This window comes from Ovis aries, chromosome 6 (assembly GCF_016772045.2).
Source record: "Ovis aries strain OAR_USU_Benz2616 breed Rambouillet chromosome 6, ARS-UI_Ramb_v3.0, whole genome shotgun sequence".
In the NCBI taxonomy this organism is placed as follows: Eukaryota; Metazoa; Chordata; class Mammalia; order Artiodactyla; family Bovidae; genus Ovis; species Ovis aries.
This window is the reverse complement of record NC_056059.1, coordinates 105373427-105401373: the sequence shown is the minus strand read 5'-3', so window position 1 is coordinate 105401373 and position 27947 is coordinate 105373427. Positions and strand designations below refer to the sequence as shown.

General features: G+C 51.8%; 2 protein-coding genes across 12 annotated transcripts in view; one reads left to right on the top strand and one right to left on the bottom strand.

Annotated features, from left to right (window-relative positions):
• Positions 1-21721, top strand: part of NSG1 (neuronal vesicle trafficking associated 1) — a 34197-nt gene extending 12476 nt beyond the window's left edge. For both annotated transcript variants that reach the window (XM_004009990.6, XM_027971181.3), the window contains exons 4-5: positions 12348-12458; positions 20233-21721. In XM_004009990.6, the coding sequence (XP_004010039.1) occupies positions 12348-12458; positions 20233-20433 (312 nt within the window). In that variant the 3' untranslated portion in view covers positions 20434-21721. The remainder of the gene's footprint in view (positions 1-12347; positions 12459-20232) is intronic.
• STX18 (syntaxin 18) overlaps positions 21364-27947 on the bottom strand; it is a 117419-nt gene continuing 110835 nt past the window's right edge. For 4 of the 10 annotated variants that reach the window (XM_042251646.1, XM_004009991.5, XM_060417671.1 and 1 more), the window contains 3 exons: positions 26214-26283; positions 23627-23707; positions 21364-22967 (listed from right to left, as the gene is read on the bottom strand). In XM_042251646.1, the coding sequence (XP_042107580.1) occupies positions 22872-22967; positions 23627-23707; positions 26214-26283 (247 nt within the window). In that variant the 3' untranslated portion in view covers positions 21364-22871. Of the gene's footprint in view, positions 26284-27947 lie in introns of all 10 variants that reach the window. The other 6 variants (XM_060417667.1, XM_060417665.1, XM_060417669.1 and 3 more) reach the window with 3 other exon arrangements.

The following is a 27947-nucleotide window of genomic DNA, read 5'->3' as shown; positions in this document are numbered from 1 at the left end:
GGGGGTGACAGAGGATGAGATGGTTGGATGGCATCACCGACTTGATGGATATGAGTTTGAGCAAGCTCCAGGAGTTGGTGATGGACAGGAAAGCTTGGCATGCTGCAGTCCATGGGGGTCGCAAAGGACAGGATTGAGCGACTGAACTGATACATAAAATACAATTTACAACTTTAAAGTGTTCAATTTAGTGATATTTATTACATTCACAGTGTTGTCCAACCATCACCACTATCTCCTTTCAGAACATTTTCAGTCGCCTCCAGAGGAGACCCCATACACACTGGCAGTTACTCCCTGATTCCGTCTGCCCTTAGCTCTAAGCAATCACTCATCTCTTTCCTGTCTCTGTGGATTTTCCTATTCTGGACGCTTCATAGAAATGGAATCATAGACTACGTGGTCCACGTTGCGTTTACCTCCTCATCTTATCGATGGGCGTTTGTGTCGTTCCCTCCTTTTGGTTAAGTGTGAATAGTACTGGGATGAACATTTGTGTACAAGCTTCTGTTTGAGCGCCTGTTTTGCATTCTCTTGGGTTTGTACTGCTGGTTCATGTGCTGATGTTTTGTTTAACATGCTGAGGAGCTGCTGTTTTCCACAGTAGCTGCACCATTTTACATTTTCACCCACAGTGTGCAAGGTTTCATTTTATATCCTCACCAACACCCATTATTTACTTTTATTGTAGCCATTCTCATAGGTGTGAGGCGGCATCTCCTTGTGGCTTTGGTTTACATTTCCTCATAATGGAGAACGATCTTGAATATCTCTTCCTGTACCTGTTCACTATTTGTTTATCTTCTTCGGAGTGATGTCTGTTCCAGTCCTTTTCCATTTTTAATTGGGTTGTTTGTCTTTCTGTTGTTGAGTTGTAAGAGGTTTTTATATATACTCTGGGTACTAGGTCCTTACCAGATGTATCAGTCTCAGATATTTTCTACCATTTTGTGGGTCGGTCTCATCATTTTTTTGCTTGTGTTCTTCAATGCACAAAATTTTAAAATTTCAGTCAAGTACAGATTATTTTTGTTGATTGTGCTTTTGGTGTTATATCTAAGATATCATTGCCAAATGCAGAGTCATAAAGATTTACCTCTTATGTTTTCTTTTAAGAATTTTAAGGCTTTAGCTTTTATATTCAGGTTTTTATTCCATTTCGAATTAGTTTTTTTATATGGGGTGTGGTCAGGGTCCAGCTCGATTCTTTCACGTGCAGACAGCTAGTTGTCCTGACGCCGCTTATTGAAGAGACTCTTCTTGCCCCATTAAATGGTCTTGGCACCCTTAGAGAAAAGTCAGTTGACCATGAACACATGGTTATAGTTCTGGACTCCTCCATTCTATACCATTGATTTATGTACCTATTCTTACGCTAGTCCCATACTGTTTTGATTACTGTAGCTTTGTAGTACGTTTTGAAATTGGGAAGCCTGAGTCCTCCAGCTTATTCTTCATTTTAAAGATTGTTTTGGCCATTCACAAACCCTTGTAATTTCCATTTCTAAGGAGAAAGTCTATTGGGATTTTGATAGGGATTGTATTGAGTGTAGGTCAGTCTGGGAAGGATTCTCATCTTAGCACTAGTGTCTGTCCATCCGTGGTGTCATTCCATTTATTTGGGTCTTACTTTAATTTCTTTCAGCAGCGTGTTATATAGTCTGCAGTGGACCCATTCTTTCACTTTGTGCAATCAGCTGCGGAAGTAGAAGTCATACTTGTGATTCACCAACACGAATCACCGGTGTTCTGTGTATCACGCTGCAAGTGACATTGAGATTTCGGGAAGTGTTCAGTCTCATCATTCCTTTGAAATCATAGTATTGTAAGAGCTCGTTGTTTGATGTATTATATCACAAATCTACATTTTGGCAATGTTTTCATATTAGTATTTCAGTATCCTTGGTTTTCTTTCCTGTGTATTGTGTCTTATGCACTTTTAAGCATGAGTCTGAGGATTGATACATTCCATGTGACTGCCAGGGGCACAAACGTGATGGAAACCCTGCAGCAGGCTGTTCCCCAACCCCTGCTGTTCCCATATGCTGTCCCTTAAAGCCACAGCCCACATCGGGGGGTAAGGGCCACCATGGAGGGCATCTGGCAGAGAACACGGGGCGATGAGTGGAACCACGCACAGTAGCTCTAATTTCATCCCACTATCTCCTGCTTTCGAGCTTTCATTGACAGCTGCACGAAAGTGATGTCAGTTTAAGGAACATGTAGAATCTGCTCTAACACACACACACACCACACACACGTGTAAACTGATGGCAAACATCTGTCCTTCAGGCAGCTGGTGACACCTCCCAGGGCTGTGAGAAACACTAATTTGGGGTATAATAGAGGGGCAGCCACCTCCTGGAATCCTGCAATACCCAGGATGCATCTGGGCTTCCTCCTCTTGGTATGATGGGCTTCCCAGGTGATAAGGAACCTGCCCGCCAATGCAGGAGACGTAAGAGATGCGAGTTTCGATTCCTGGCTTGGGAAGATCCCCTGGAGGAGGGCACAGCACGCACTCCAGTATTCTTGCCTGGAGAATCCCATGGACAGAGGAGCCTGGTGGGCTACAGTCCATGGGGTTGCAAAGAGTCGGATGCAGCTGAGCGGCTTAGTGTGCACGCACCCTTGGTATGACGCAGGGGGTCCTTTGTCACCCAGCCCGTGGCCCCTCTCCTGCAGGACATGCGATGCTGCGGGCACACCAGCTGAACTTGCTGTGTCTGGGGCCTCCGGACTTTGGCACAACCTCTCTTTCCCTCTGAGAATAACCCTCTTTGCCGAGTTGTCTTTGGTCAGCTCCTTGTCCTTCCAAGCCTAGACCCCTTTCCTGGACATCTGCCCTCCTGAGCATGTCTGCTCCTACCTTTCCCCTCCTGGTTCTCACCCTGCACTGTAACGAGTTAACACCACTCTGCAAAGACCAGGGCCGACCCTGCTGGCCAAGCTCACTCCAAGGTGGCCGCTGTCAGGCCTCCCAGAAACATCCGCCAGCCACTGGGGAAGCTGATGACCAAGGAGGGCAGGGTCAGGGGGCCCAAGGTGCTTTTCTACCTTAAAAAAAAAAAGTCTTATGATTGCCTTGGACCAAAGATGAATATAATCCAGGCTGGGTGCATTATTGTTTATTCATTATTTTTTATTTTCTGTTTTTTTAAAAAAACAAAAGTTAAAACCATTTTCTGGGGTCACTAAAAGCATTGTGGGCCCCAGCACTGGGTTTCTGCACCTGATAAAGTCATCGACCCTGAAAGAAAGGCCCTGTCTTTGAGGAAACACCCTTCCACCAGCCAAGGGACTCCCTGGCCTCCATCCCTGGCCTGCAGCCCACCCCAGAGAGGACACCTTGGGTGCTGCCCATCCACCTGGGTCTCAGAGCCATCTGGGGTCCTGCCTCCTTCCCATGCACCATCATTTCTATAGTAAAACCCGGGCAGACAGTGCCTCCACAGGCTGCATTTATGTTGTTTGATGTGTAGACACTCTGGCTTGGCTCCAGGTCCCCAAGGGTTGCCCTGTGACTCCTCACTGGGGGACAGGCCACCTGCACCCGCTCACTCATTGTTCGCTGAGTTTGGGAGGCTCCTCTGCCTGCCTGGTGCTTGGGTTTCAGCCTTCCCTGCAGGGGCTCGGTCTGTGGAAGTGGATGGGCTTGAAAGGAGGTGAATTTGTTTCCTGGGGTGGCTGTGACAAGGACCGGCAGCTGAGAGGCTGGTAGCCAAGCATATCTGGAGGCCAGAAGTCCTGAGTCAGCCCTCCTGGCTGCGCTTCCTCTGGGGTACAGTCTCCTTGCCTCCGCAGCCCCTGGAGCTGTGCTGCTCACATTCCTTGCCCTTCAGCCCCTTGTCCGTCTCCATAGCCTGCAGCACAGCCTCTCCAGTGTCCCATTGCCTTCTCGTCTGTAGCCGAATCTCTCGGTCTCCCTCTCAGAAGTTCACTTGCCTGTGACTCCACTCCTGGACAGTCCAGGAGAATCTTCTGTCTCAAGATCCTTGACTTGATCCCACCTGCAGAGTCCCTTCGTGCATGTGAAGTGGAAGTGTGGAAGTGCTAGTCACCCCCAGATGTGCCCCTAGAGGAGGGGCCTTCCTTGCCTCTTCTGGGCCTGGGGGGCGGGGACCGGGGCTTGCCAGCCGTCCTTGGCTTGTGGCTGCACCACCTCCATCCTCCGTCTTCATGTGGCCGCCTCCCTGAGCGTGTGCCTCTGTGTCCAACGGTCCCCTTTTCACGACCCAGTCATCCTGGATTAGGGCTCACGCAAATGACCTCAATTAATGTAATCACACCTGCAAGGACCCCTATTCTAAATAAGGTCACATTCACAAGTACCTGGCTTAGGGGGGCACAGTTCAGCCTTGACAGGGGCCCAGCACGTGGGGCTGGCCACGTGCTCTCAAGCCCTTGAGCGCTTACCATCTTGGTAAACCTGTCAAAGCGTGGGGCCTTGTTCCCTGCTTCAGAGGAGAGATGCACAGGGGACCTGCTGTCACGCAGGTGGTGGGTGGCAGAGCCGGGTCCAGTTCTGAGCCAGGTGGGGATCTTCCCAGAGAGGCCCATGGTTCTCTTCTTGGTCAGTGGTGACCACGGGGTGGGCACCATGCCCGAGTAGTGAAATGTGAACTGAGTTGTGAAATGTGAACTGGAGTAGTGAAACGTGAACCTTTATTGCTGCCCCCACCCGCCCCATACGGTGCTTCCCAGGTCTGAGCAGATTCTGGGGCCCAGGAGAGGTTCAGGGTTCACAGAGGCGTGGCGGGGGTGGGGGGTGTGGAGTGAGACAGCCTATGGGTGTGGGAGGCTTTGCCATGCCCCACGCCTCCTGCTTCCCTTGTAGCTCAGTCAGTAAAGAATCTGCCTGCAGTGCAGGAGACACGGGTTCGATCCCTGGGTCGGGACCATCCCCTGGAGACAGGAATGACAACCCACTCCAGTATTCTTGCCTGGAGAATCCCATGGCCAGAGGAGCCTGGCGGGCTACAGTCTGTGGGGTCACCAGAGTTGGACACGACTTAGCGACTGAACCACCACCACCCCCCCTGCTGACGCTCCGGGGATTTATCCCTTTGCCCTCTTCATTGGCTGCTTCCGGGACTGTGGTGTTTTCATTTCTCAGTGCTGAGAGCACCTTGGCCATCGAGCCCAGGAATCCTGGGTGAAAGGTCCAGGCGTCCTCTTTCCTCGGAGCAGAGCCCTTAGGAGGTGCTTCCCCACGGCCCCGCGGAGAAGGGGTTATTTTTACACCTAAACAGATGGGGTGCTGTGAACCAGACTCCATGTGGCTTCCAATCCAAGGGACAGGATTCAGAATGTGTGTCTTTCCAAGACTTATGATCATCTTCTTTTTTAAAAAAAAAAAAACCTGAGATGTAATTGACATAGAGCATATTAGTTTCAAGTGTGCAACAGACTGATTCAATATTTGTGTGTATTGAGAAATGATCACACTCTAAGTCTAGTTAGCGTCTGTCACCACACACAGTGAAACATTTTTTCCCTTGTGATGAGAACTTATAAGAACTGTCTCAGCAACTTTCAGATATGCACCATAGTGTTTTTAACTACAGTCACTGTACTGTATACCACATCCTCTTGACTTCATTTTGGTTCAGTTCAGTTGCTCAGTTGTGTCCGACTCTTTGTGATCCCATGGACTGCAGCACGCCAGGCTTCCTGTCCATCACCAACTCCCGTAGCTTACTCAAACTCATGTCCATCGAGTCGGTGATGCCATCCAACCATTTCATCCTCTGTCGTCCCCTTCTCCTCCTGCTTTCAATCTTTCCCAGCATCAGGGTCTTTTCCAGTGAGTCAGTTCTTCACATCAGGTGGCCAAAGTATTGGAGTTTCAGTTTCAGCATCAGTCCTTCCAATGAATATTCAGGACCGATTTCCTTTAGGATTGACTAGTTTGATCTCCTTGCAGTCCAAGGGACTCTCAAGAGTCTTCTCTAACACCACTGTTCAAAAGCATCAATTCTTTGGTTCTCAGCTTTCTTTATGGTCCAACTCCCACATGCGTACATGACTGCTGGAAAAACCATAGCTTTGACTAGACTGACCTTTCAGCAGAGTAATGTCTCTGCTTTTTAATATGCTGTCTAGGTTGACTTATCTATGTTTAATTGAAAGTTTGTATCTTTTGACCTCCTTCATCCATTTCTCCCACCCCAGCCCCCTGCCTCTGGCACCACCAGTCTGTTCTCTGTATCTTTGAGGTCAGTTTTTTTCCTGTTTGTTTTTTAAGATTCCACACTTAAGTGAGTTCAGAGCACTGTTTGTCTTTCTTGGTCTGACTTATTTCACTTAGCGTAAGGCCCTCAGGGTTTACCCGTGTTGTTGCAGATGGCGAGATTTCCTTCTTTGTGCGGCTGAATTATACTTCATTGAATACATATGCCACGTCTTTATCCATTCACCCATCAATGGACACTTCGGTTGCTTCTGTACCTTGGCTGTTGTAAACAATGCAGCAGTAGACATGGGTGCAGATGTCTTTCCAAGCAAGTATCTCCATTTCCCTCAGATAAATACCCAGAAGCAGGATTGCTGGACCATATGATAGCCCTATTTTTAATTTTTTGAGGACTCTCCATACTTTTTCCATAATGGCTGCACCAGTTGACATTCCCACTAATAGTGTAGGAGAGTTCCCTTTTTCCCATGTCCTTGCCAACCATTATTTCCTGTCTTTTTGAAAATTGCCATTTTAATAGGTGGGCGGTGATATCTCATTGTGATTTTGATTTGCATTTTCCTGACGAGCGATGTTGAGCACTTTCTCATTTACCTGTTGGCCATCTGTATGTCTTCCTTGGAAAAATGCCTATTCAGTTCCTCTACCCATTTTTGTTGGATTGTTTGGCTTTTGGCTCTAGAGTCATATGAGTTTTTATATATTTTGTATATTAGCCCCTTATCAAATACATGATCTACAGATATTTCCTCCCTTTCAGTGGGTTGCTTCTTAGTTTTGTTGATGGTTTCCTTTGCTGCACAGAAGCGTTTTAGTTTGATGTTGTCCCACTTGTTTATTTTTGCCTTTGTTGCTTTTGCTTTGTGGGCCAAATGCAACAAATCATTGCCAAGACCAATGTCAAGGGCTTATCACCTATGCTTTTTTCCTAAGAAAACTCACGTTCAAGGTTTTAATCCATCTTGGGTTAATGTTTGTATATGGTATTAGGTAGTGGTTGAATTTTATTCTTTTGCTCAAGGCTCTCCAGTTTCTCTTCTTTATTGAAGAGACTGTCCTTCCCCATTTTATATTCTTGGCTCCATTGTCATAAATTAATTGATCATATACGTGTGGGTTTATTTCTGGGCTCTCTTTGCTGTCTATTGGTCTATTTGTTTCTGTGCCAATACCATACTGTTTTGATTACTATAACTTTGTAATATTGTTTGAAACCAGGGAGCATGATACCTCCAGCTTTGTTGTTCTTTCTCAAGATTGCTTTATTTATTTGGAGGCTTTTGTGGTTCCATACAAATTTGAGGATTGTTTGTTCCATTTCTGTGAAAAATGGAATTAGAATTGTGATAGGGATTGTATTGAATCTGTAGGTTTCTTTGGGTAGTGATAGTATGGACATATTAACAATATTAATTCTTCTGATGCATAAGAACAGAATCTTTCCATTTATTTGTATCTTCAGTTTCTTTTATCAATGTCGTTTTTAGTGTGTAGACCTTTCACCTCCTTTGTTAAATTTATTCTTGGATATTTTATTCTTTGGGATGCAATTATAAGTGGGATTGTTTTCTTAACTCTTCTGATAGTTCATTTACTAGTGTATAGAAATGCAAAAGATTTTTGTATGTTGATTTTTTATTCTCCAACTTTAATTTGTTGATAACTTCTAACAATTATTTGGTGGAGTCTTTAGGATTTTCCATAGAAAATTTGTCATCTGCAAATAGCAACAGTTTTACTTCTTCCTTTTTTAATTTGGATGCCTGTTTTTTTTTTCTTGCCTAATTGCTCTGGCTAGGGATTTGTAATACTATGTTGAATAAAATTAGCAAGAGTGGGCATCCTTTTCTGTTACTGATCTTGGAGTTTAAGTTTTCAGTATTTCACCATTTGAGTATGCTATTAGCTCGGGCTTATCATATTTGGCCTTTATTATGTATGTTCCCTCTATACCCACTTTATTGAGAATTTTTATCATGAATACATGTTAAATTTTGTCAAATGCTTTTTATGCATCTATTGGGATGGTCATATAATTTTTATCCTTCACTTGGTTAATGTGATATATCACGTCTGCGGATGTCGAACCATCCTTGCAACCATGGGATAAATTCCACTTGATCGTGGTGTATGTAGTTTACGTGTAGTTGAATTCAGTGGGGTGATGTTTTATGGAGAACAGTCTAACAACGCTTGTTAACCTGTTGTGTGCCATAGACCTCCTTTTGGAATAATTTCAAGTGCTCCAAAAGAGAATATAAAGGGTTACGGAGGACAGTTACTTTAGATACAGCTCTCCCTATGGACAACCCTGCTGTTCTAGACTGTGGGAAGAGCTGCCCTCGCTGCTCCCAGGGGCCGCCAGCAGGTAGCCGGGTCCCAGGCAGGGCAGATTTGGGCGAGCAGTAGCCAGGTGGATGTGGGGAGGAGGGCTCGGGGAGGATCAGGCATCGGGCCTGGGTGGGGGGCTGTGTGTCTGGCCTGAGAGCCCAGCTCCGCATCTGCTGGCCGCGGTGGCAGCTGCAGCAGCAGTAGCAAACGCCTCCTTCCGGAGTACCCACTGTGTCCAGTTCTGTCCTCTCATCATTGCACTGAGTCAGTCCTCCACCGTCCCACCAGCCCTGGGTGTGGGTCCTCCCACTGCTATTGGCTGGCAGGAGCCTGGGCCCAGAGGAGCTGGGTGACTTACCCAGGGTCTGGCCGCCCCTCCCGGGCACTGTAGGCAGGCTGGGTTGCCGCTCCTGTTGGAAAGCCCTGTACGTGCTCCATTGCTGCCTCTGCTGACACATGTCCCAGGGCCACTGCGCCCACCTCTTCCCACCTCCTTCATCACCCAGCTCCATGCTCGGCCGCCTCCACTGTCCCCCTAGGCTGCCCTCCTGAGCCAGGTGGTCTCGTCCTTGCCTGTGTGTAGCTGCCACCAGGATCCCCGATGGCACCTTCCCTGTGGCTACTTTGGGTCCCGAGGCAGCCATGGCTCCACCCTGTGTTGGAGGTGGGGACTCGTGGCTGGGGCCCGCATGGCCAGTGGCCAGGGTGGCCGTGTGGGGTGAAGGGAGGAAGCAGTGGGTCTGGGCCGGGGACCTGGGCACGGCTCCTGGTCACACCTCCTGACCTGACATACAGTGCCTTTGCATGCCCTTTCTGCCCAGGATGGACGCTCGCCCTGCCCAGCGGCTCCCTGGCCTCCAGGGTGTGCCTTTGAGGTCCAGAGGCAGCATCATTTTGTCTCCCGATCCCTAGACCCTGCAGCAGGGGATGTCTCATCACCTGGCCCAGTCTGCTCAGGGACTGTCACGTGTCCACCTGCAGACATCCCTGGGCCCATCCCGCGGTCCGGCCAAGCTGCGCTGGGTGCTCCACAGATGGCGGTGCAAAAAGCCAAGTCCCATGCTTATGGGGACCACCCTCCATGGAGGGGCAGGCTCTCCCTGAATACTCTTGTCCAGGGTGGAGGTGATGGGGGCCCTGGAGGGTCTGCCCTGCTCAGCTGGTCCCAGCTCAGGGGTGGGGTTGGCATCTGGGACTCAGGGGCATCTGTGAGACAGCTGATTAGCCAGTGACTGGTGCATCACCAGGGTGACTGGCAGTGTCAGAAGGGCAGCTGCACCCACAGCTCCATGGCATGTCCAGCATCCCTGAGGCCCAGTCATAGGTGTACCCAGGCTGTCTATACTGGGCCCAGAATACAACAAGTGGCCAGTTTACAAAGAAGTGATACGTGGATGTGATAAAAAATGAACATGGTACAGAAATTGTCCAGTGTGGAGAGGCTGTGCTGACCTTCATCCCCAGAGGCCTCTTGCGTCTGTGTTCTGTGCCTTCCAGACGCAGCGCCTGTGTGCCCTGGCGTGGGCTCGTGTGTGTGCATCTGTGTGTATGTGTCTGTGTATGTGTCTGTGTGTGTGTCTGTGTATATGCTACTGTGTGTGTGTCCATGTCTGTGTGCATGTTACTGTGTGTGCCCATTTCTGTGTATATGTTACTCTGTGTGTATGTCCACGTCTGTGTGTATGTTACTGTACGTGTATGCTACTCTGTGTGTCAGTGTGTTACTGTGTGTGTCTCTGTGTTTGTTACCGTGTGTATGTCCATGTCTGTATGTGTACGTGTCTATGTGCATATTACTGTGTGTGTGTCTCTTTGTTACTGTGTGTGTATGTGTCAGTGGGCTTCCCTAGTAAAGAGTCCACCTGCAACGCAGGAGATCCTGGTTTGATTCCTGGGTTAGGAAGATCCCCTGGAGAAGGGATAGGCTACTCACTCCAATTTTCTTGGGCTTCCCTGGTGGCTCAGACAGTAAAGAATCCACCTGCAATGCGGGAGACCCAGATCTGATCCCTGGGTCAGGAAGATCCTCTGGAGGAGGGCATTGCAACCCACTCCAATATTCTTGCCTGGAGGATCCCATGGACAGAGAAGCCTGTTGGGCTACAGTCCATGGGGTTGCAAAGAGCTGGACACAGCTGAGTGACTAAGCATAGCACATGCGTATGTTTATTACTGTGTGTGTGTATATCTGTGTGTATGTGTCTGTCTGTTTCTGTGTGTATCTGTTTGTATGTTTCTCTGTATGTATCTCTATATGTGTCTGTACATATGTTTCTCGCTGTGTATCTGTGTGTATGTATGTTTCTCTGTGTGTGTATCTGTGTATGTGTCTGTATGTTTCTGTGTCTGTATGTTACTGTGTATGTGTGTTTCTGTGTGTATCTCTGTGTCTGTATGTTTCTCTGTGTATGTACGTTTCTATGTGTATCTGTGTATCTGTATGTTTCTCTATGTATCTGTATGTTTCTGTGTGTCTGTGTGTTTCTATGTGTGTCTTTGTGTTTCTGTGTGTATCTGTGTATGTGTCTGTACGTTTCTCTGTGTATGTATGTATGTTACTGTGTATGTATGTATGTGTCTGCAGGTTTCTCTGTGTATCTCTGTGTAGGTATATTTCTCTATGTGTCTGTATGTTTCTCTGTGTCTGTATGTATGTTACTGTGTATGTGTGCATGTGTCTGTATGTTTCTGTGTGTATCTGTGTATGTTTCTCTGTGTCTGTATGTAACTGTATGTGTGTATGTGTCTGTATGTTTCCCTGTGTATGTATGTTTCTATGTGTGTCTCTGTGTATGTATGTTTCTCTATGTGTCTGTATGTTTCTCTGTGTCTGTCTGTTTCTCTGTGTATGTGTATGTATGTTTCTATATGTGTCTCTGTGTCTGCATGTTTCTCTGTGTATGTGTGTGTATGTTTCTCTGTGTCTGTATGTAACTGTGTATGTATGTATGTGTCTGTATGTTTCCCTGTGTATGTATGTTTCTATGTGTGTCTCTGTATGTATGTTTCTCTATGTGTATGTTTCTCTGTGTATGTGTCTGTATGTTTCTGTGTGTCTCTGTGTATGTATGTTTCTCTATGTGTCTGTATGTTTCTGTGTGTCTGTCTATTTCTCTGTGTATGTGTGTGTATGTTTCTCTGTGTATCTCTGTGTATGTATGTTTCTCTGTGTATCTCTGTGTATGTATGTTTCTCTATGTGTCTGTATGTTTCTCCGTGTCTATATGTATGTTACTGTGTATGTGTGTATGTGTCTGTATGTTTCTGTGTGTCTCTGTGTATGTATGTTTCTCTATGTGTCTGTATGTTTCTCTATGTGTATGTATGTTTCTCTGTGTGTCTGTGTCTGTATGTTTCTCTGTGTATGTGTATGTATGTTTCTATATGTGTCTCTGTGTCTGCATGTTTCTCTGTGTATCTCTGTGTGTGTATGTTTCTCTGTGTGTATGTATGTTTCTCTGTGTGTCTGTGTCTGTGTTTCTCTGTGTATGTGTATGTATGTTTCTATGTGTGTCTCTGTGTGTCTCTGTGTCTGCATGTTTCTCTGTGTATGTGTGTGTGTTTCTCTATGTGTCTGTATGTTTCTCTGTGTATCTCTGTGTATGTATGTTTCTCTGTGTATCTCTGTGTGTGTATGTTTCTCTATGTGTATGTATGTTTCTCTGTGTGTCTGTGTCTGTATGTTTCTCTGTGTATGTGCATGTATGTTTCTATGTGTGTCTCTGTGTGTCTGTAGGTTTCCATGTGTGTCTGTGTGTGTTATTGTGCACACGCACTACCTCATCAGCGGCCCTCATCCCCGGCCCCCTGCTGCCCACAGGTGTCCGTGCTGGTCCTCTTTGCCCTGGCCTTCCTCACCTGTGTCGTCTTCCTGGTCGTCTACAAGGTGTACAAGTATGACCGCGCCTGCCCTGACGGCTTCGTCCTCAAGGTAAGCCCCCAGCCCCTGGGGCCCCCAGTGTGTTTGCATCTTACCCCCCTGCTTTAGTCACGGCTCCCAAGGGATGGGCCTAGAGTGGTGGGAGCTCCCGGTGGGGGCCCTGCGGGCAGGGCATGGAGTGCGGTGGGGATGTGGGATGAGCCTCCTGCCCGGCAGGCCCAGTGCAGCCCCTGGGGGTCTAGTGAGGGAGGGAGGGACATCCGTGGAAGTGGAGGTCCCGGGAGAGGAAGACCTGCACTGCCACGCGGAGGTCGGGAGCCTAGCCCCCCTGAACACGCGTCCCTGCTCTGCCCACCGCAAAACACAGCTGGTCTCTCTTTGGACAGACGCGATGCTCGCTTTGCTGAGCTGTGTGACGCCTCTTTCTGCAGAGGCTGCACGGAAAAGCAGACGCAGGGGACTGTAGGACTAAAGGGAGAACAAGGGTGGGGCTGGGGTGAGGGGACACGCAGGAGGTGGTAACGCGCACTGACCGCGGGCTTGCTCCCGAGTCCCCCACAGTCGGATCTGGGCCCTGTTTGGTTCTGAACTTCCTGGAGCCAGTATGAGGAAGACCCCGTGGGTTCCAGGACTTAGTGCTGCTGGAATGAGGCAGGACCCGGTACTGAGCAGGGGCTGACCCAGCCTGGTCGCCACCATCACTAGGCGCCCTTGCTTTGGCCGATGCTAATGTGAGGGCCGCTGGGCTCTTGTATGTGCTCCTCCTCTCACAGCTCCAGAGCTCCTGACATTCTGTGCCCACCACGTGGGAGGTCTGTGAGGGCGCCCTGCAGGTCCCTAGGGAAGGACTCCAGGCTGGCGAAGCCCCCCTGCCCCTTCCACCAGCCCCTGTGCACACTCTGGGTGGGGCCCAGGCTGGAGGAGTTGATGGTTTGTTTGTAGGCTCAGAAGATGCTGGGGTTTAAAGGAGGCGGATCCAGAGGGCTGGGGTCCAGCAGGGCAGAGCCAGGTGGGTCGGTGGGGTGGTGGGTAGCTCCCAGGTACCTGCTGGCTGGTCCATTCATGGCCCACCTGGTGGGGCAGCCAGCCGTGGCTAGACTAGAGTGTCGGCCAGAGACCCCCGGGGGATGGGGGAAGTGATGGGACAGTCACTCGGGTGGCTGTGGATTCTGTGGGTTGGAAGGGAGTGACAGGGGGCCAGTGAGATGGCCCGGGAGGCTAGTAGAGGGGAGCAGGGGAGAGATGGGGGACTGGACAGGTTGGGGTTCTGAGGATGGAGCAGGAGTGACTCTGGGAGGCAGGGGCAGCAGGGCAGGAGGGGCGGACCCGGGGGTCATGGAGGAGCCAGGGTGACGTGGGAGCTGTGCCCTGATGGAACCTGGGTGCGTGGAGCACGGCTTCCTGGGGACCAGTGCCCTCGTCCAGGTGGACTGCTCACACATATCTGTGGCCACAGCCCCCCTTGGGGCTTCCTTCTGGCTCATTCTCTGTGACCCCGAGTGCAGAAGAGGCCGGGTCCGAGCTATTTTCTCCATCTTGCATGGCCGGGTTCTGCTAGATTCGCTGGTCCAGGTGGGGTTGGGGAGATGAGGGCCAGTCCCTGGGCTCACTGCAGCACTGGACGGGGCAAGCGTGTGCCCGTTTAATAGATACTGTAGGTTGATGCTGGGGCTCAGCTAGCCTTGGGGATTTAGAGCCCCAGGGAGATTGTTCTGAATCTTCATCCGCTGGGACTTGGCAGTCTCCCCTGGCATCTGAGGGGTGGTGTTTTTCCTGGAGAAGGGGAGCCTGGAGGGCCAGGGAGCTGCTGACCTGTTTCCACTGCCCTCGGGCTACGGCTGGAGCAAGGAAGGTGTGAGTGTGTCTCCTTCCTCCCTTTCTGTGTGTTCATGCATATGATCAAATGCCACCACCCGACAGTTTACAAGGGGCTTTTAACTCAGATCTTTGATGCTCCCAGAAACCCTGTAGGGTAGGTCTCATTAGACCCCATTATACCAACAGGAAATTGAGCTCAGACATGTCCGTGGTACCCAAGGTTACGCCCTGCCCTTCATTCATTACTCAGTGCATTTGAAGGGCCCCCTTCTGTGTGCGTGGTGGGGTGCTGGGTGTGCTATGGGGCAGATAGGCAGTGCTGGGTGCCTGCCCTTGAGCTCCCGTTCTAGCAGCAAGCCAGCAGACAGATGCCCAGACAATGTGCATGCTGCCAAGAGTTAGGAAACAAGGAATACAGGGTGACTGAGCATCTGTGGCCACCTCTTCCAGTAAGACCACAGGGCTTGTCTGGCAGGGATCTAAATGAGGAGGGGGCATTGGTGTGGACCAGCTGTGGGCAATGCTTGTGCTGGGGGACAGAGTGGCCTGGGCCCCCGAGGGAAGGGCTGATGTGCCCAACTTCTGGGATGCGTGGAGGGGCGGGGACCAGCCCCTTGCTGAGGCTGGCCCCAAACTGAGGAGTGTCACAGGAGATTTCAAAGGGCAGATGTGCACTGCAGAGGACCCTAGGTTTCTGGCTTTTTAAAAAAAATCATGAAGTCAGCGTACGAGCACTATAGAAAGAGGAAGAGATAGGGAAGCTACCTGATAAAGAATTCCGAATAATGACAGTGAAAATGATCTAAAATCTTGAAATCAAAATGGAATCACAGATAAATAACCTGGAGACAAGGGTTGAGAAGATGCAAGAAAGGTTTAACAAGGACCTAGAAGAAATAAAAAAGAGCCAATATATAATGAATAATGCAATAAATGAGATAAAAAATACTCTGGAGGCAACAAATAGTAGAATAATTGAGGCAGAAGATAGGATTAGTGAAGTAGAAGATAGAATTGTAGAAATAAATGAAGCAGAGAGGAAAAAAGAAAAACGAATTAAAAGAAATGAGGACAATCTCAGAGACCTCCAGGACAATACTAAACGCTCCAACATTCAAATCATAGGAGTCCCAGAAGAAGAAGACAAAAGAAAGATCATGAGAAAATACTTGAGGAGATAATAGTTGAAAACTTCCCTAAAATGGGGAAGGAAATAATCACCCAAGTCCAAGAAACCCAGAGAGTCCCAAACAGGATAAACCCAAGGAGAAACACCCCAAGACACATATTAATCAAATTAACAAAGATCAAACACAAAGAACAAATATTAAAAGCAGCAAGGGAAAAACAACAAATAACACACAAGGGGATTCCCATAAGGATAACAGCTGATCTTTCAATAGAAACTCTTCAGGCCAGGAGGGAATGGCAAGACATACTTAAAGTGATGAAAGAAAATAACCTATAGCCCAGATTACTGTACCCAGCAAGGATCTCATTCAAATATGAAGGAGAAATCAAAAGCTTTACAGATAAATATAATGGGAACCGCCCCAGACCCCCATGAGGTGTTTACGCTTGGGCGTTCCTTGTACACTTCCTCTCGGGGAGCCTCCATGACGAGGGCTGTTGGGACACTTTTCCTGGGCCCCCTCACCCATCTGGTTGTCGTTTCATGTTTAGAGGCTCCATGACCTCCCCACACTCACCCCTGATAGACACGTGGCTCTGCTAGGGTCTCTCTGGCCCAAGAGGGCCAGGTCACAGCTTCCTGGGAGCCCTGGCCCTGGCCCTGGCCCCATCCCACCCCCATGTGGCTCCCACGTGCCCCCCAGGGTCTTGCCTGCCACTGGCTCGCCCCCTCCCCGCCCCTGTGGCGCCTTCTGAGCATCCCTGTCTTGCTGCCTTGCTGTGTTGGCGGCAGCAGGACCGTCTCGTTTTCTTTGGCCTGGGCACCTGGAGAAGCAGGAGTACCTTGTCCTGTTTGGAGGCCCATCTCAGCCTGGAACAAAGTCACTCGCTGCCCACCAGGTGCTGGAGACTTCAGAAGGTTGCGGCCAGACCCTGTGCTGGTGGCGTGGACAGAGTGGAGGCGAGGTGGCAGTGCAGGTGGGGGCGGAGGATGGCTGCTGGCTCTCTGGATGGGGGCCAGTTCACCTGCAGCCTGGCCTGGGAGTGAACAAATGGTTCACCCCTGCAAAGCGTCCCTGCTCCAAGACACCCAGGTGTAGCTGGAGGTCAGGACACCGGTGAGAGGTCAAGACATCAGAATCTGCCTGCAATGTAGGAGACCCAGGTTTGGTCCTTGGGTTGGGAAGGTCCCCTGGAGGAGGGCATGGCAACCCACTCCAGTATTCTTGCCTGGAGAATCCCATGGACAGAGGAGCCTGTACAGTCCATGGAGTTGCAAACAGTCAGACATGACTGGGCAACTAATGCTATACACAATGAGCACAGCTGTTCTGATAAAAGTTTTGGGCTTCCCTGATAGCTCAGTTGGTCAAGAATCCGCCTGCAATGCAGGAGACCTGGGTTCGATCCTTGGGTTGGGAAGGTCCCCTGGAGGAAGGCATGGCAACCCACTCCAGTATGCTCGCCTGGAGAATCCCATGGACGGAGGAGCCTGTACAGTCCATGGAGTTGCACAGTCAGACACGACTGAGCAACTAATACACACAGTGAGCCCAGCTGTTCTGGTAAACTTGTAGGGCTTCCCTGATAACTCAGTTGGTCTAGAATCTGCCTGCAATGCAGGAGACCCCAGTTCGATCCCTGGGTTGGGAAGATCCCCTAGAGAAGGGATAGGCTACCCACTCCAGTATTCCTGGGCTTCCTTTGTGGCTCAGCTGGCAAAGAATCTGCCTACAATGTGGGAGATTTGGGTTCAGTCCCTGGGTTGGGAAGATCCCCTGGAGAAGGGAAAGGCTACCCACTCCACTATTCTGGCCTAGAGAATTCCATGGACCATATAGTCCGTGGGGTCGCAGACTCAGACACGACTGAGCGATGTTCACTTCACTGCACTCCATCTTCACTAAACCAGCAACAGTGAGTCTCGCATCTCTGAGGCGAGGCAGTAGCTACAGCAGCCGCAGCAGGGAAAACACCCATGGAGGCTGCCTGGGCCTCACAGGGGCCTGGCTGGGGAAGAGGTGGCTGGATCTGCTGTCAGAGTCAACTTATTTACACAGCTCCACCAGCCCCCAGAGCTCTCTAGACCCCCTGCCCCCAACCACGTCCCATCCTTCACCCCCAGCCCTCTTCCCAGACCAGGAGTGATGAAGCTGCAGCTTGGCAGTTGCAGCTGGACCAGGTGTGGTGCCCTCCCTCTGCCGAGAGCCCATGCCCACCCCTTCTTAGTGTAGGCGGCAGAGCGGAGGCCTTGGGACAGGCATGGGGCTGCAGGCCCGGGCTCGGCAGGTCTGTGGATCCCCAGTGCCTGGCCCAGAACTGGCGTGGTGGCTCTGCACCCTATGGGCAGCCTGCACCATGGGAGAGCCCCCGACCCTTGGGCTGACACGCCGCTTCGCAGACAAGGCTGGTGTCCTCTGTAAGAACCGTTCAACGTGGAGAGGGAGCCCCGGGTCACGCTCCTTCAGGCTTCTAAATGGGCTCAAATGGGAGCCTTTCTAAGACCCGGATGTGGTCCCTTCCCCCCCACAAATCACTTGTTGAGCCCTCTATGACTGCTCCTGACACCAGGCAGTGGTCCTGCACAGTGGGAAGGCCTCTGGGTCCTGAGGGTGGCGTGACCGCCTGGTGCCCAAAGAGGGCCTCGTGAAGGCTGTGGCATTCGCCAGGTTCCCATGGTTCTGGCTATAGGAGCAGCTCCTCCCGCCAAGCCCTGTAGACAGAGCACCACCATCCCCACCTCTGAGGCAGCCGCGGGCCCAGCGGGGACCAGGCCAATGGGCTGCTGGGGCCCGATGAATGCTGGCGGAACGTGAGGCTGCCGAGGGTACAGCCCTGCCCTGGTGCCCTGGGGACCTCACTGCCTTGTTTCTCATTGTTCTGCCTTTGGGCAGAGTGTTCACCGTCGGCGGCTTTGCGGGTAGAGTCCAGAGTGCTCTGAGCAGAGGCCCTGGGCTGGAGCTGGCTTCTCACCCAGGTGGGTCTTGCTGGCCACATCTATGAAATGGCACTAACGGATCCCAGCTCATGGGGAGATCCTGTGCCCACAGGGTGCTTGGCCGCTTGCTCAGAAGGAACCAGTTTGGTGGCCAGGCCAAGGTCTGGTGATGGGCCTTGGGTCTGTAGGATAGACCCCCCCAAAGAACAGCCCCTTAACAGGGAGGCAGAGCTAACCTGCCTTTAGCTTCTGGAGGCTGAGGAAGCCTGCATTTGGCAGGGACGAGGCTCTCAGAGGAGGTTCCCCTTGTGTGTCCCAGGATGGTGCTCACGTCCACCGGGAGCAGCTGCCACCTGCCATGCAGGGGACCATCGGAGACCCATTGTGGTCTCCACGCTGGGCCCATGCAGGGAGGCACAGGAGCGCTTTGAACAGCTGGGGTCTTGCTGGGTGGGCCCTAGGGGATCCCGCTGGTGCGCTTGCCCATGAGTTGGTTGAGGTTGAGACGCTACTTCAGGGTTATCTGAGCGCTGGATCCTGCGGGTGGGGCTGGGAATCCAGTTTAAAACTCCCTGGTGATCGTGATGTGGCCGAGTCTGGGACCCCCGTCACTTCACGCTCCCTTCACCATGTGACAAGGAGACGGTGGCGGTGCTGTGATGCTTCTGTCGTTTGGAGACACAGATGGTGTATCCCGCCAGATGGAAGGCTCCTCCCTTGTTAAAGCCGCAGCTGGCAGGCAGTGGGGCTCCAGGAAGACCTCCTGTTCTGTCTTGGGCAGCGCTGCCAGCCCCTGAGGGTGTTGCCCCTTTCCTGGCAGGGACCAGTCTAAGAGGTCAAAGCGGCTGAGAAGGGGCCGCAGGAGCCGTGGAGGGCAGGCAGCTTCCCTGTTGGCTCCCCTTCCAACCTGCCTCTGCCACACCCCTCACACCCATTGGTCAGAAGTTAGTCCCGTGGAGGGACACACCCCTCACATCCCATTGGCCAGAAATTCGTGCTGGGGGCTGGGAAATGTCCTGAGCTGGGCGCTCTGTACCTGCTGAGCTCTGGGAGCCCGCCACCCTTCCTCCAGGGCTTGTGTGTGTATTTGGGGGGGGTGGGGGTGGGGGGGAGGTGACAGTGGGTGGTGGCTTAGCCCGGCTTCTGGATGGAAGAAGAAGGCAGCTTTTGGCGGGGGTGCGGTGGGAGGTGGGGGGTGGTGGTGCTAGACTCCGGGTGAGCTGAAGAGAGCCAGGGATTCATGTCTCCACTCCCAGCCTGCCCCGGTTCCGTGGTCGGTAGGGAAGCGCTTCTTCCCTAGAGGACAGCTTCCCCGGGAGAGCCTCCCTCTCAAGTGCCCTGGTGGGATCCCCGTGGCTTCCTGCTGCTCTCTGGTTCTCAGGGTCACACCAGTCCCTCCCGACTCCCTGACCCTTGCCTTCTTCTCCAGGCGTTTGTGTCCTGAGGCTCTTCGCTCTCTGCTGTGGCCACGGGCCTCTTTCCAGCCTGTGTTCCCGGTCCTCCTGCCCCCAGGCCCAGCTCACGTGCCCTCAAGTGTGCCTCCCCAAACCCCCTGGCCCCAACTGGCTCACAGAAGCCTTTCTTCACTGTTGCATCTGGTGGACATGCCAGAAGTCCCATTGTTTTCTAGATTTAAAATGGGCTTCCCTGATAGCTCAGGTGGTAAAGACTCCACCGGCAATGCAGGAGACCCTGGTTCGATTTAAAATAAATCGCGAGTGTAAGATCTTTAGAGCAATAGGAAGGACCGCTAAGTCCCATCACTGTGGCCTTACAGACGCCCCACCTGTTATGATGCCATCAGCACCAGGCGGTCAGCTCAGCATTGAGTCTCCCCCAAACCTAGGGAGGTACTTGGTGACCACGTGTGTTACCTGGAGACTCACGGGCCGCCTCCTGCGTCAGTGTGTGTGTCTCAGGGGGCTGCTTGTCTTGCAGAACACCCAGTGCATCCCAGAAGGCTTAGAGAGCTACTATGCTGAGCAAGACTCCAATGCCCGGGAGAAATTTTACACCGTCATTAACCACTACAACCTGGCCAAGCAGAGCATCACCCGCTCCGTGTCGCCATGGATGTCCGTTCTGTCAGAAGAGAAGCTCTCGGAGCAGGAGACGGAGGCCGCCGAGAAATCCGCTTAGCGAGATGGACAAGTTCCTTAACGGTGTCGCTTGAAGGTAACAAGGGGACTTTGAGGGACATTTCATCAAATATAATTACTGATAATTTATAGAGGTTACTCATGTATGGTGCAACTGCTTCTGTTTGCTAATTGCTGCTTTGCAAATACAACTTGCTGCGGACCATTCACGGGCATAAAGTCAAGTGCATATCAGCACTGCTTAGGGAGCTCTGCCACCACTTTCCATGTTAGGGAATCTTAATTTAGTGACTTTCCTGGGATTTATTGGATGCTGTCCAAAAAAAAAAATTTTACACTGGATATGCAAGGGGTTTGAACTTCAGATAAATAATAATGCATTTTATGGAATTTTTTTTTCATTTAAACCACCTTGCTGTTTTGCAAACCCGACTCCACAGCCGTATCTAGAGTGATCCTGCTGTGCTAAGGGCAAGCTGTACTTCACATTTCTTCCCACCTCCCAGAAGGGTACTCCGATAGGCCAAGAAGCCCATGCCCCATAGTGAGTGGTGGAGGACGGTGGGAAGGAAGCAGAGAGGCCCCGGGTTGAGGGGGTGGTGGGGGCGGCTGTGCCCTCCTCCCCCGTGCTCACTGCGGAGTGCGCCGGCGCTGCAGCGAGGAGGTGGCTGCCTCTCTGTACAGAGGGCGCTGGCCGGGCAGCGGAGCCAGTGTGGCCTCTCAGTACCTGTGAATTGGGTCAGAGCACGTGAGGTGGGGACTCTGGGAGGAGGGGACCCCAGGCCACAGGCTGCAGATTCCCATCTCCCTGTAGGTAGTCTGTTCTGTGATGGGCAGAGTAGGAATGAAACCCAACCAGCCCTTTTGTCCACGTCTATTATGAACAAGTTTGCACCGACATGCCCGTGATAGCAGGTTAGTTTTGAAACACTTAGTTGGGTGGGAAAAGTGAAAAGTGTAATTGCTGGTATAAGTCAAGGCTATGTTGATTTTTATTTTGTGGGACAGATGTAACTCCTTTGATGTAAGAAACAGGCTGGAAAGGCTGGGAGGGGGTGCTGCAAGTCCAGTTATGACATTTCCATTCACAATCTTTGTAAGACAATTACATTTCAGCCTGAATCTTGACATTAAAAGTATATGTTTACAGAATTACCAGTTAGATAAACCAAGTGTGTAAGATGATTAAATAGAAAGACAGACATTCACAGACATCTTCTTCCGTGTTATTTGAATGTGTCGTTCCTGGTGGACATGTCAGAAGTTTCACTGTTTGTTTTTTTAGATCAAAAATAAATGACAATAGTGCAAGCTGTGTTGTGAACAAGCATGGTGGTCATGGCCATCTCCGTTCCTGTTCCCTGAAATGTGCTTCCGAAACATACAGTGTATTTTAGTATCAAGGGTGCGTGCAAACAATGACCATGACCTTGGGGCGTGGGTGGGCACGTACAGTTGTGGATGTGGTGAGGCTGTGGGGACGCAAAAGAGCAGTAACTGTGCCAGAACTCCTCCTGTGTAGAGAGGATCCATCAGCCAATTCCAGCCCATGTCAACGCAGTGCCATGGCAACTTTGTTTGTGTTTTCTAGTAGATGTGTACTTTATTGACTGTAAACTCGCTCACGTGTAACTTTGGACATTCTCACTCTGTGCAAATAAAGAACACAAGGATCCCTGTGGTGCCCCTGGACTGTCTTGTGCAGAGCCCTTGACCATACCTTGGGGCCCACAAGTACCTGGGACTTTCTGCACAGATGTGGTTGCAGATGCCTCACTCATCTGTACCAGTGGCTCTTCCCGACTCCTGCAGCCTGGGTGGGAGGAGAGGCCCAGGCCCTTCTCTGGACGCAGCTTCTGGGGGGCCCCAGGGGCAGGAAGTCAGGCCTCCCCTGCCTGCCCCCCCCCCCCCCCGCCACAGGAAAAGTGCTGCGAGGAGCCAGGCCCCTGCCCACATTTCTTCCCTGACAGGAGGCAGCTGGCCCGCAGTGACATCCTAACCTTGGACCCACCAGTAAGACAGTAAATGGCTGCGGTTTTATTACTAGTTTTCCAGGGTGAATGAAGGTGAGCCGTTTTTTCCTCTGCTCGGGAGTCTGTGCATCAGTTGCTCAGGCACACAGGAAACCACAGGGAGCACAGGTCCTCTGCCCTGAGGAGCTACTGACCGGCATTCTTCCTGCCAGGGTGGGGCATGGCTGCTGCCTCCTCTGAATTGGACACGTTCGTGGAGCAGGAAGCCCACCAGGCCCCCTCCCTGGGGCAGCCCCTACCCCCCAGCAGCCCTATCAGTGCAGGAACCACCCCCCAGCTCCTCCCCTCTGGCCTCAGGATTGCAGCACAGACCAGTTTCAGTTCTGTGGTTTTCTTTTTTGTTACTGAATGCTTAAGCCACAGGTCTGGTGTCCCTTCTGTGAGCACACGTCTCAGCCCCGCTCCCGTCAGTGGCTCCGGTGCTGGGCACCGTCCGCCAGGCCGCCTAGCTGTCGTACCAATCGAGGAAGAGCAGGGAGAAGGAGCACATCACCAAGAAGAAGAGCACCCACACCCGGAAGCCGGCGTTGTTCTTGATGGCCTGGGGGAAGAGGGGAGGGGGGTTGGTCCGAAAGGCCCAAGTGTGTCAGCTCGCGCTCCCCCTGCAGGGCTGTGACTGTGAGGGCAGCTCCAGCCTGTGCCTACCTTGCACGGATGGCTTAGTTTTTAAGCAAAACCGAAAGGCGGGTTTAAGATCTATTAGAAGACAGACGGGGTGTCTTGCCCTTGCTGGTTAGCCACCATGTGGCGCCTCTGCATGAGTCCCCCGGGAGAAACGGCTCACATCCACCCACACAGGCAGGCTCATTGTGCATGTCTGCTACCCTGGCCTGTGTTTCCTGGCAGTGCGATGGCAGTGGTGGCCCAAGAGTGGTCCCACATCAACCCAAACCTGAGGACTGCACCCAGAAAATAAAGTCCACTCGACAGAGTTGACTCTGGTGGTCCCATCAAAGACCAGGGCTCTGGTCCAACAAGCTTCTCCAGTGGCACCCAGCCTGGACTTAGGGAGTGGCCCCTGCACCCTAGAACGGCTCCTCTGCAGGGCAATGAGCAGGCCCTGGGCTGGGCAGGATGAAACTATGGAACTGGTCCATCCACTGCATGGTCCCGTGACCCCTCTGTGTGTGCGGCCCTGACAAGGTGCCTCCGAGTCAGACTCAGTGCCTCCGAGTCAGACTCGGGGCCTAGAGTACCCACCTCTCTTATGTCTTCATTGCCCTCCTTGATATTTTCAGTTGCTCCAACTACTAACTGGTGAATACTGTCAATCTCGGCTTCCTGTGGAGGACAACAGCAGATAAATATAACTGTCCTCCTTCCCCAAGTGTCTGTCACAGTAGGAACAGTAGCTGCTGCATGCAAAGGGCAGGGGCTTTACACACATGAACTCACAGGTTTTCACAGCACCCGGGAGGTAGGCAACACTCACATTTTACCAAAGGGAAACTTCCGGCTCAGAGAAGCTTAGTAACTTTCCCGGAGACACACAGCACCCAAGTGGCAGGACTGGGACTGGACAGGGACCTGCGCTCCCTCCACCCCCACTTGCCGCCTTCCCGTCCACTCACTGGACAGGAAGGGACGAACATACGAGCTCAGTCAGAGAGCGGCTGCCACATGCCAGGGCTTTCAAGGTGCACGTGGCTTTAAAACACACACAGTAGCTTCAAAATGGTGCTTTGGTTTGCAAAATTTTAGTCAGAATACTCGGAAAGCTTACATGTGGGCTCCTGGGCTTACACAGAAGCATCTGGCTAATAACCCACGCTGCACCCCAACACTGCCCTCTAAGGGGTAGGGCTGGCTGTCCTTCCCTTCCCTCTTCCTCTGGGGGGGGGTGGGAATGTAAACAAGCTCGGGTTTTAGGGAAACCAGACTGACATGGAACTGGTACCGCAGAGAGGAAAGTGACCTTCAGCCACCTGCTTCCCAGCAGTGAGAGCCACACAGTGTAAGACCCAAGGGCCAGGGACTGCCTTGTTCTCTAACTGTGTCTTGGAGACGCTCCTGCTGGGGGCAGGTGCTCCCATGAGTGTGTTGTGAGAGCCACTTTGCAACACAGATGAGAAACCCCAGACACACTCAACTCTTTTCGTCTTAGAAATCCTGAGAAGCCAGGTGCAGCTCAGTCTGTGCTCTGCAAGCCCCTCCCAGGTCAAGCCCCGGAGCCCTGGGTGTGATGCAGGCTGGGCCTTGCTCCCACCCCACGGGGTGCCCGTCCAGAACTCCAGGACAGCTGCTTTGTGTCTGAGAAGCAGCCCCCTAACCAGAAACAACTGTGAATGGCAGTCAGTGCTCCTCGGGGGCTGGGCTAAGAAGCAGACGCAATGGTTGTGGAAGTAAGAGCTTCTAGTGCACTCAGCCACTCAAGACCTGAGTGTTTCTCGCTGCACGTAGGCTCCGCCCACTGGTGAAGCTCTGGCTGTGCCAGTGAAACAGGGCATCATCCACGTTGGCCGCAGCCACACCCACAAATAACAACGGTTCCCAGTTCAGTTCAGATCGAGAGCCCAGGGTGGGCCGGGCACGTCCTATTCTCTAGCCGAGAGGGACACGCATGACCTGGGCCCATGTGCAGAGGGGGAGGGGGCTAGGGAGTACCGCAGGTCATACAGTGAGCAACGGGGAACCAGGTTGGGGCTGGCTGTCTGGCTCTGCTGGGGCTCAGAGAGGGAGACATCTGGTTGAGCTGTCTTCTGTGTTAGGTGGCTGAACTGATGACCATTAGGCTTCTAAATGGAGGCTTAACATATATGGACTAGAATAGTCCCTGCAATGTGCTTGTAAAAAGAGCAACTCCTGCAAACCTGAACAACCTCGTGTGCCCAGTCTGCAATGATCTGACTCTGGCTGTGTGGTTTAGGGGACATTTTGTGAGTGGAGTCTCTTAAGTCAAGTGGCCCAGTTTAACACAGTGGAGAAAAATGATTTGTCTTTCAAACCCTTCCAGTCTGTGGATGCTGAATTCAAACGGGACATTTTACCAGGTGTTTTCTAAAAACTTGGTCAGTTAGTGGCTAGAAGAACTTCCAAACAGTAGGCAGGTAGAAATGTCATGAAAATCCACTTATGAGAACAGTCACACTTGCTGTGAGGATGAGACACCCGAGGTGGCAGGGACCTGGCATCTGTCTGGGAGGGCTGAGCCTGAGCCTGCAGCACTGCTGACTGTAAAGCTACTACCCATCAGGCACTGTGCTGGGCACTTTCTGTGGGTTATGTCTGTGCCTTACGACAACCATACAAAGGCTGCTCCCTTTTATAGATGGAAAAATACTGTGGCTCAGAAAGGCTCCCAAGCTTTCCCAAGGGTATCCAGAATCGTAACCTAGCTGCCTCCCTTGCCCACGGGCTCTGCTGCATGGGGCTGGGGCACGTGGAAAGTTGTCCCACAGTCCATGGAATTCTCTAGGCCGGAATACTGGAGTGGTAGCTGTTCCCTTCTCCAGAGGGTCTTCCCAACCCAGGGATTCAACTCCTGCACTGAAGGCATATTCTTTACCAGCTGAGCCATCAAAGAAGCCCAAGAATATTGGAGTGGGTAGCCTATCCCTTCTCCAGGGGATCTTCCCAACCTAGGAATCGAACTGTGGTCTCCTATCCCTTCTCCAGCAAATCTTCCCAAGCCAGGAATCGAACCCAGGTCTCCTGCACTGAAGGCATATTCTTTACCAGCTAAGCCACAAGGAAACAGTTGCGGAGGCCTGATGACTTCAGGAGAAATGTCCCAAGTTCTGAGTAGATGTCCCTTTAAGTTAAAACTGAAAACATTATTTTTTCTTACTTGCTGTAAAACCTTCTCTGTGAAGATCTCTTGGAGTCTGGAGATTTCAACCACTTTCCCTTCAATTTGCCTTCATTAAAAAAAAAAAAAACCAGATATACATTAACTGTTAGTACGTGGTGATCTTAACAGCAATGTCACACATTTCTAAAGAAGTCGTCTCTTCTAAGTGAAGGCATGGGAGGGAGGGAACACCATGGTGACTCACGGTGGCCTGCTCAGGACGCAGGCTCAGGAGGGCAGAGGCTCACGCTCCTTACTGGTTCCCCTTTAACACCCTTCAGCTTTCTGGGTGTACTGGACGGTTTGGAAGCCCACCCCTACCACTTCATAAGCTGACCCCCGGGAACCCTGACTCCCAAGTCAGTGTGGGGCCAGGAGCACGTGGCTGTACCGAGTAGTTACAAAAGGCAGAGTCTCCTTTAATGCTGAGCCCTGTCCTGGCAACACAGTCACACGTGGTGAGGATTCAGAAGAAAACGCCAGAATACGCTGTCACCCAAAACTCTGTTACCACTCAGCAGGTTAGAGGAAAGGGTACATTCACCATTCAAACCAACTCTGTGGAAGGGAAACCTCCTTTGATTCCGGCTGAAAATATCCCATCTGGGTTCAGCACCAGAGCATGTGGGCCTCTCCTGGTTGCCTGGGCAGCACGGGTGACCCTGGGGTGGTCTAGCAGGTGTGCGTCTAGAGGCCGAGTTCCCAGCCCAGGAGGAAGCGATGTTCGGTGGGGAGATGACTCCCCCAGGCCAGGTGAGGGAAGCAGAGGAGAGGAGAGATGAGTGAGGAGGAGCCGGGGCGGGAAGAGCACCGTCTTGAAGAAGGACTGGGAGGCCTGCCTGTGAGGGCAGAGGCCGTGGAAGAGCCCAGGGCGGCGGTCAGGGGAAACCCTGTACTCAAGTCTCCAGGGCTGCGAGGCTGACCCGTCAGGAAGCCTCTTCTTTTGGGAAGTGGCCACGATGCAACATGAGTTTCAGCACGTCTTTCCAGAACACGCCTGGCACTCCCAGGGCAGCAGGCCCGAGCGCTTTCATCGGAGGGCTGGGTGGCAGCCCTATGTGTGCGGGCCATGGCCACGGGCCTTCTGCGTGGCTGATAGCCTGGTCAGGGAGCAGCCAGACCCCAGTGGAGCCCCCTGCAGGGCTTCCCTCTGCCAGCCGTCCCTGTTGCTGCTAAGTCGCTTCAGTCGTGTCTGACTCTGTGTGACCCCATTGACGGCAGCCCACCAGGCTCCCCCGTCCCTGGGATTCTCCAGGCAAGAACACTGGAGTGGGTTGCCATTTCCTTCTCCAGTGCATGAAAGTGAAAAGTGAAAGTGAAGTCACTCAGACGTGTCCAACTCTTAGTGACCCCATGGACTGCACCCTACCAGGCTCCTCCATCCATGGGATTTTCCAGGCAAGAGTACTGGAGTGGGGTGCCATTGCCTTCTCCGGGCAGCCGTCCCTATCTACACTTAATTAACCCCTTTCATCTTAGGGTAGCTAGATGCAGACAGTCCCCTCCTGGCAGCCGTCATGACACGTGCCATCATGACCTCTCAGATGGGGCTGCAGCACCTGGGAGCCGGGTAGCGGCCCACAGAGGGTACCTCACAGGCCCACAAGTTGAGGGGCAGTGAATTCGGGCAGCTTCCTTACAGAGGGCGGGGGCCTGGGGGCAGGGGTAGCTACATTTGGCCCAAGGGCTACATGTGGATGCCTGAGCACCACACTAAATGAATAAAGTTTC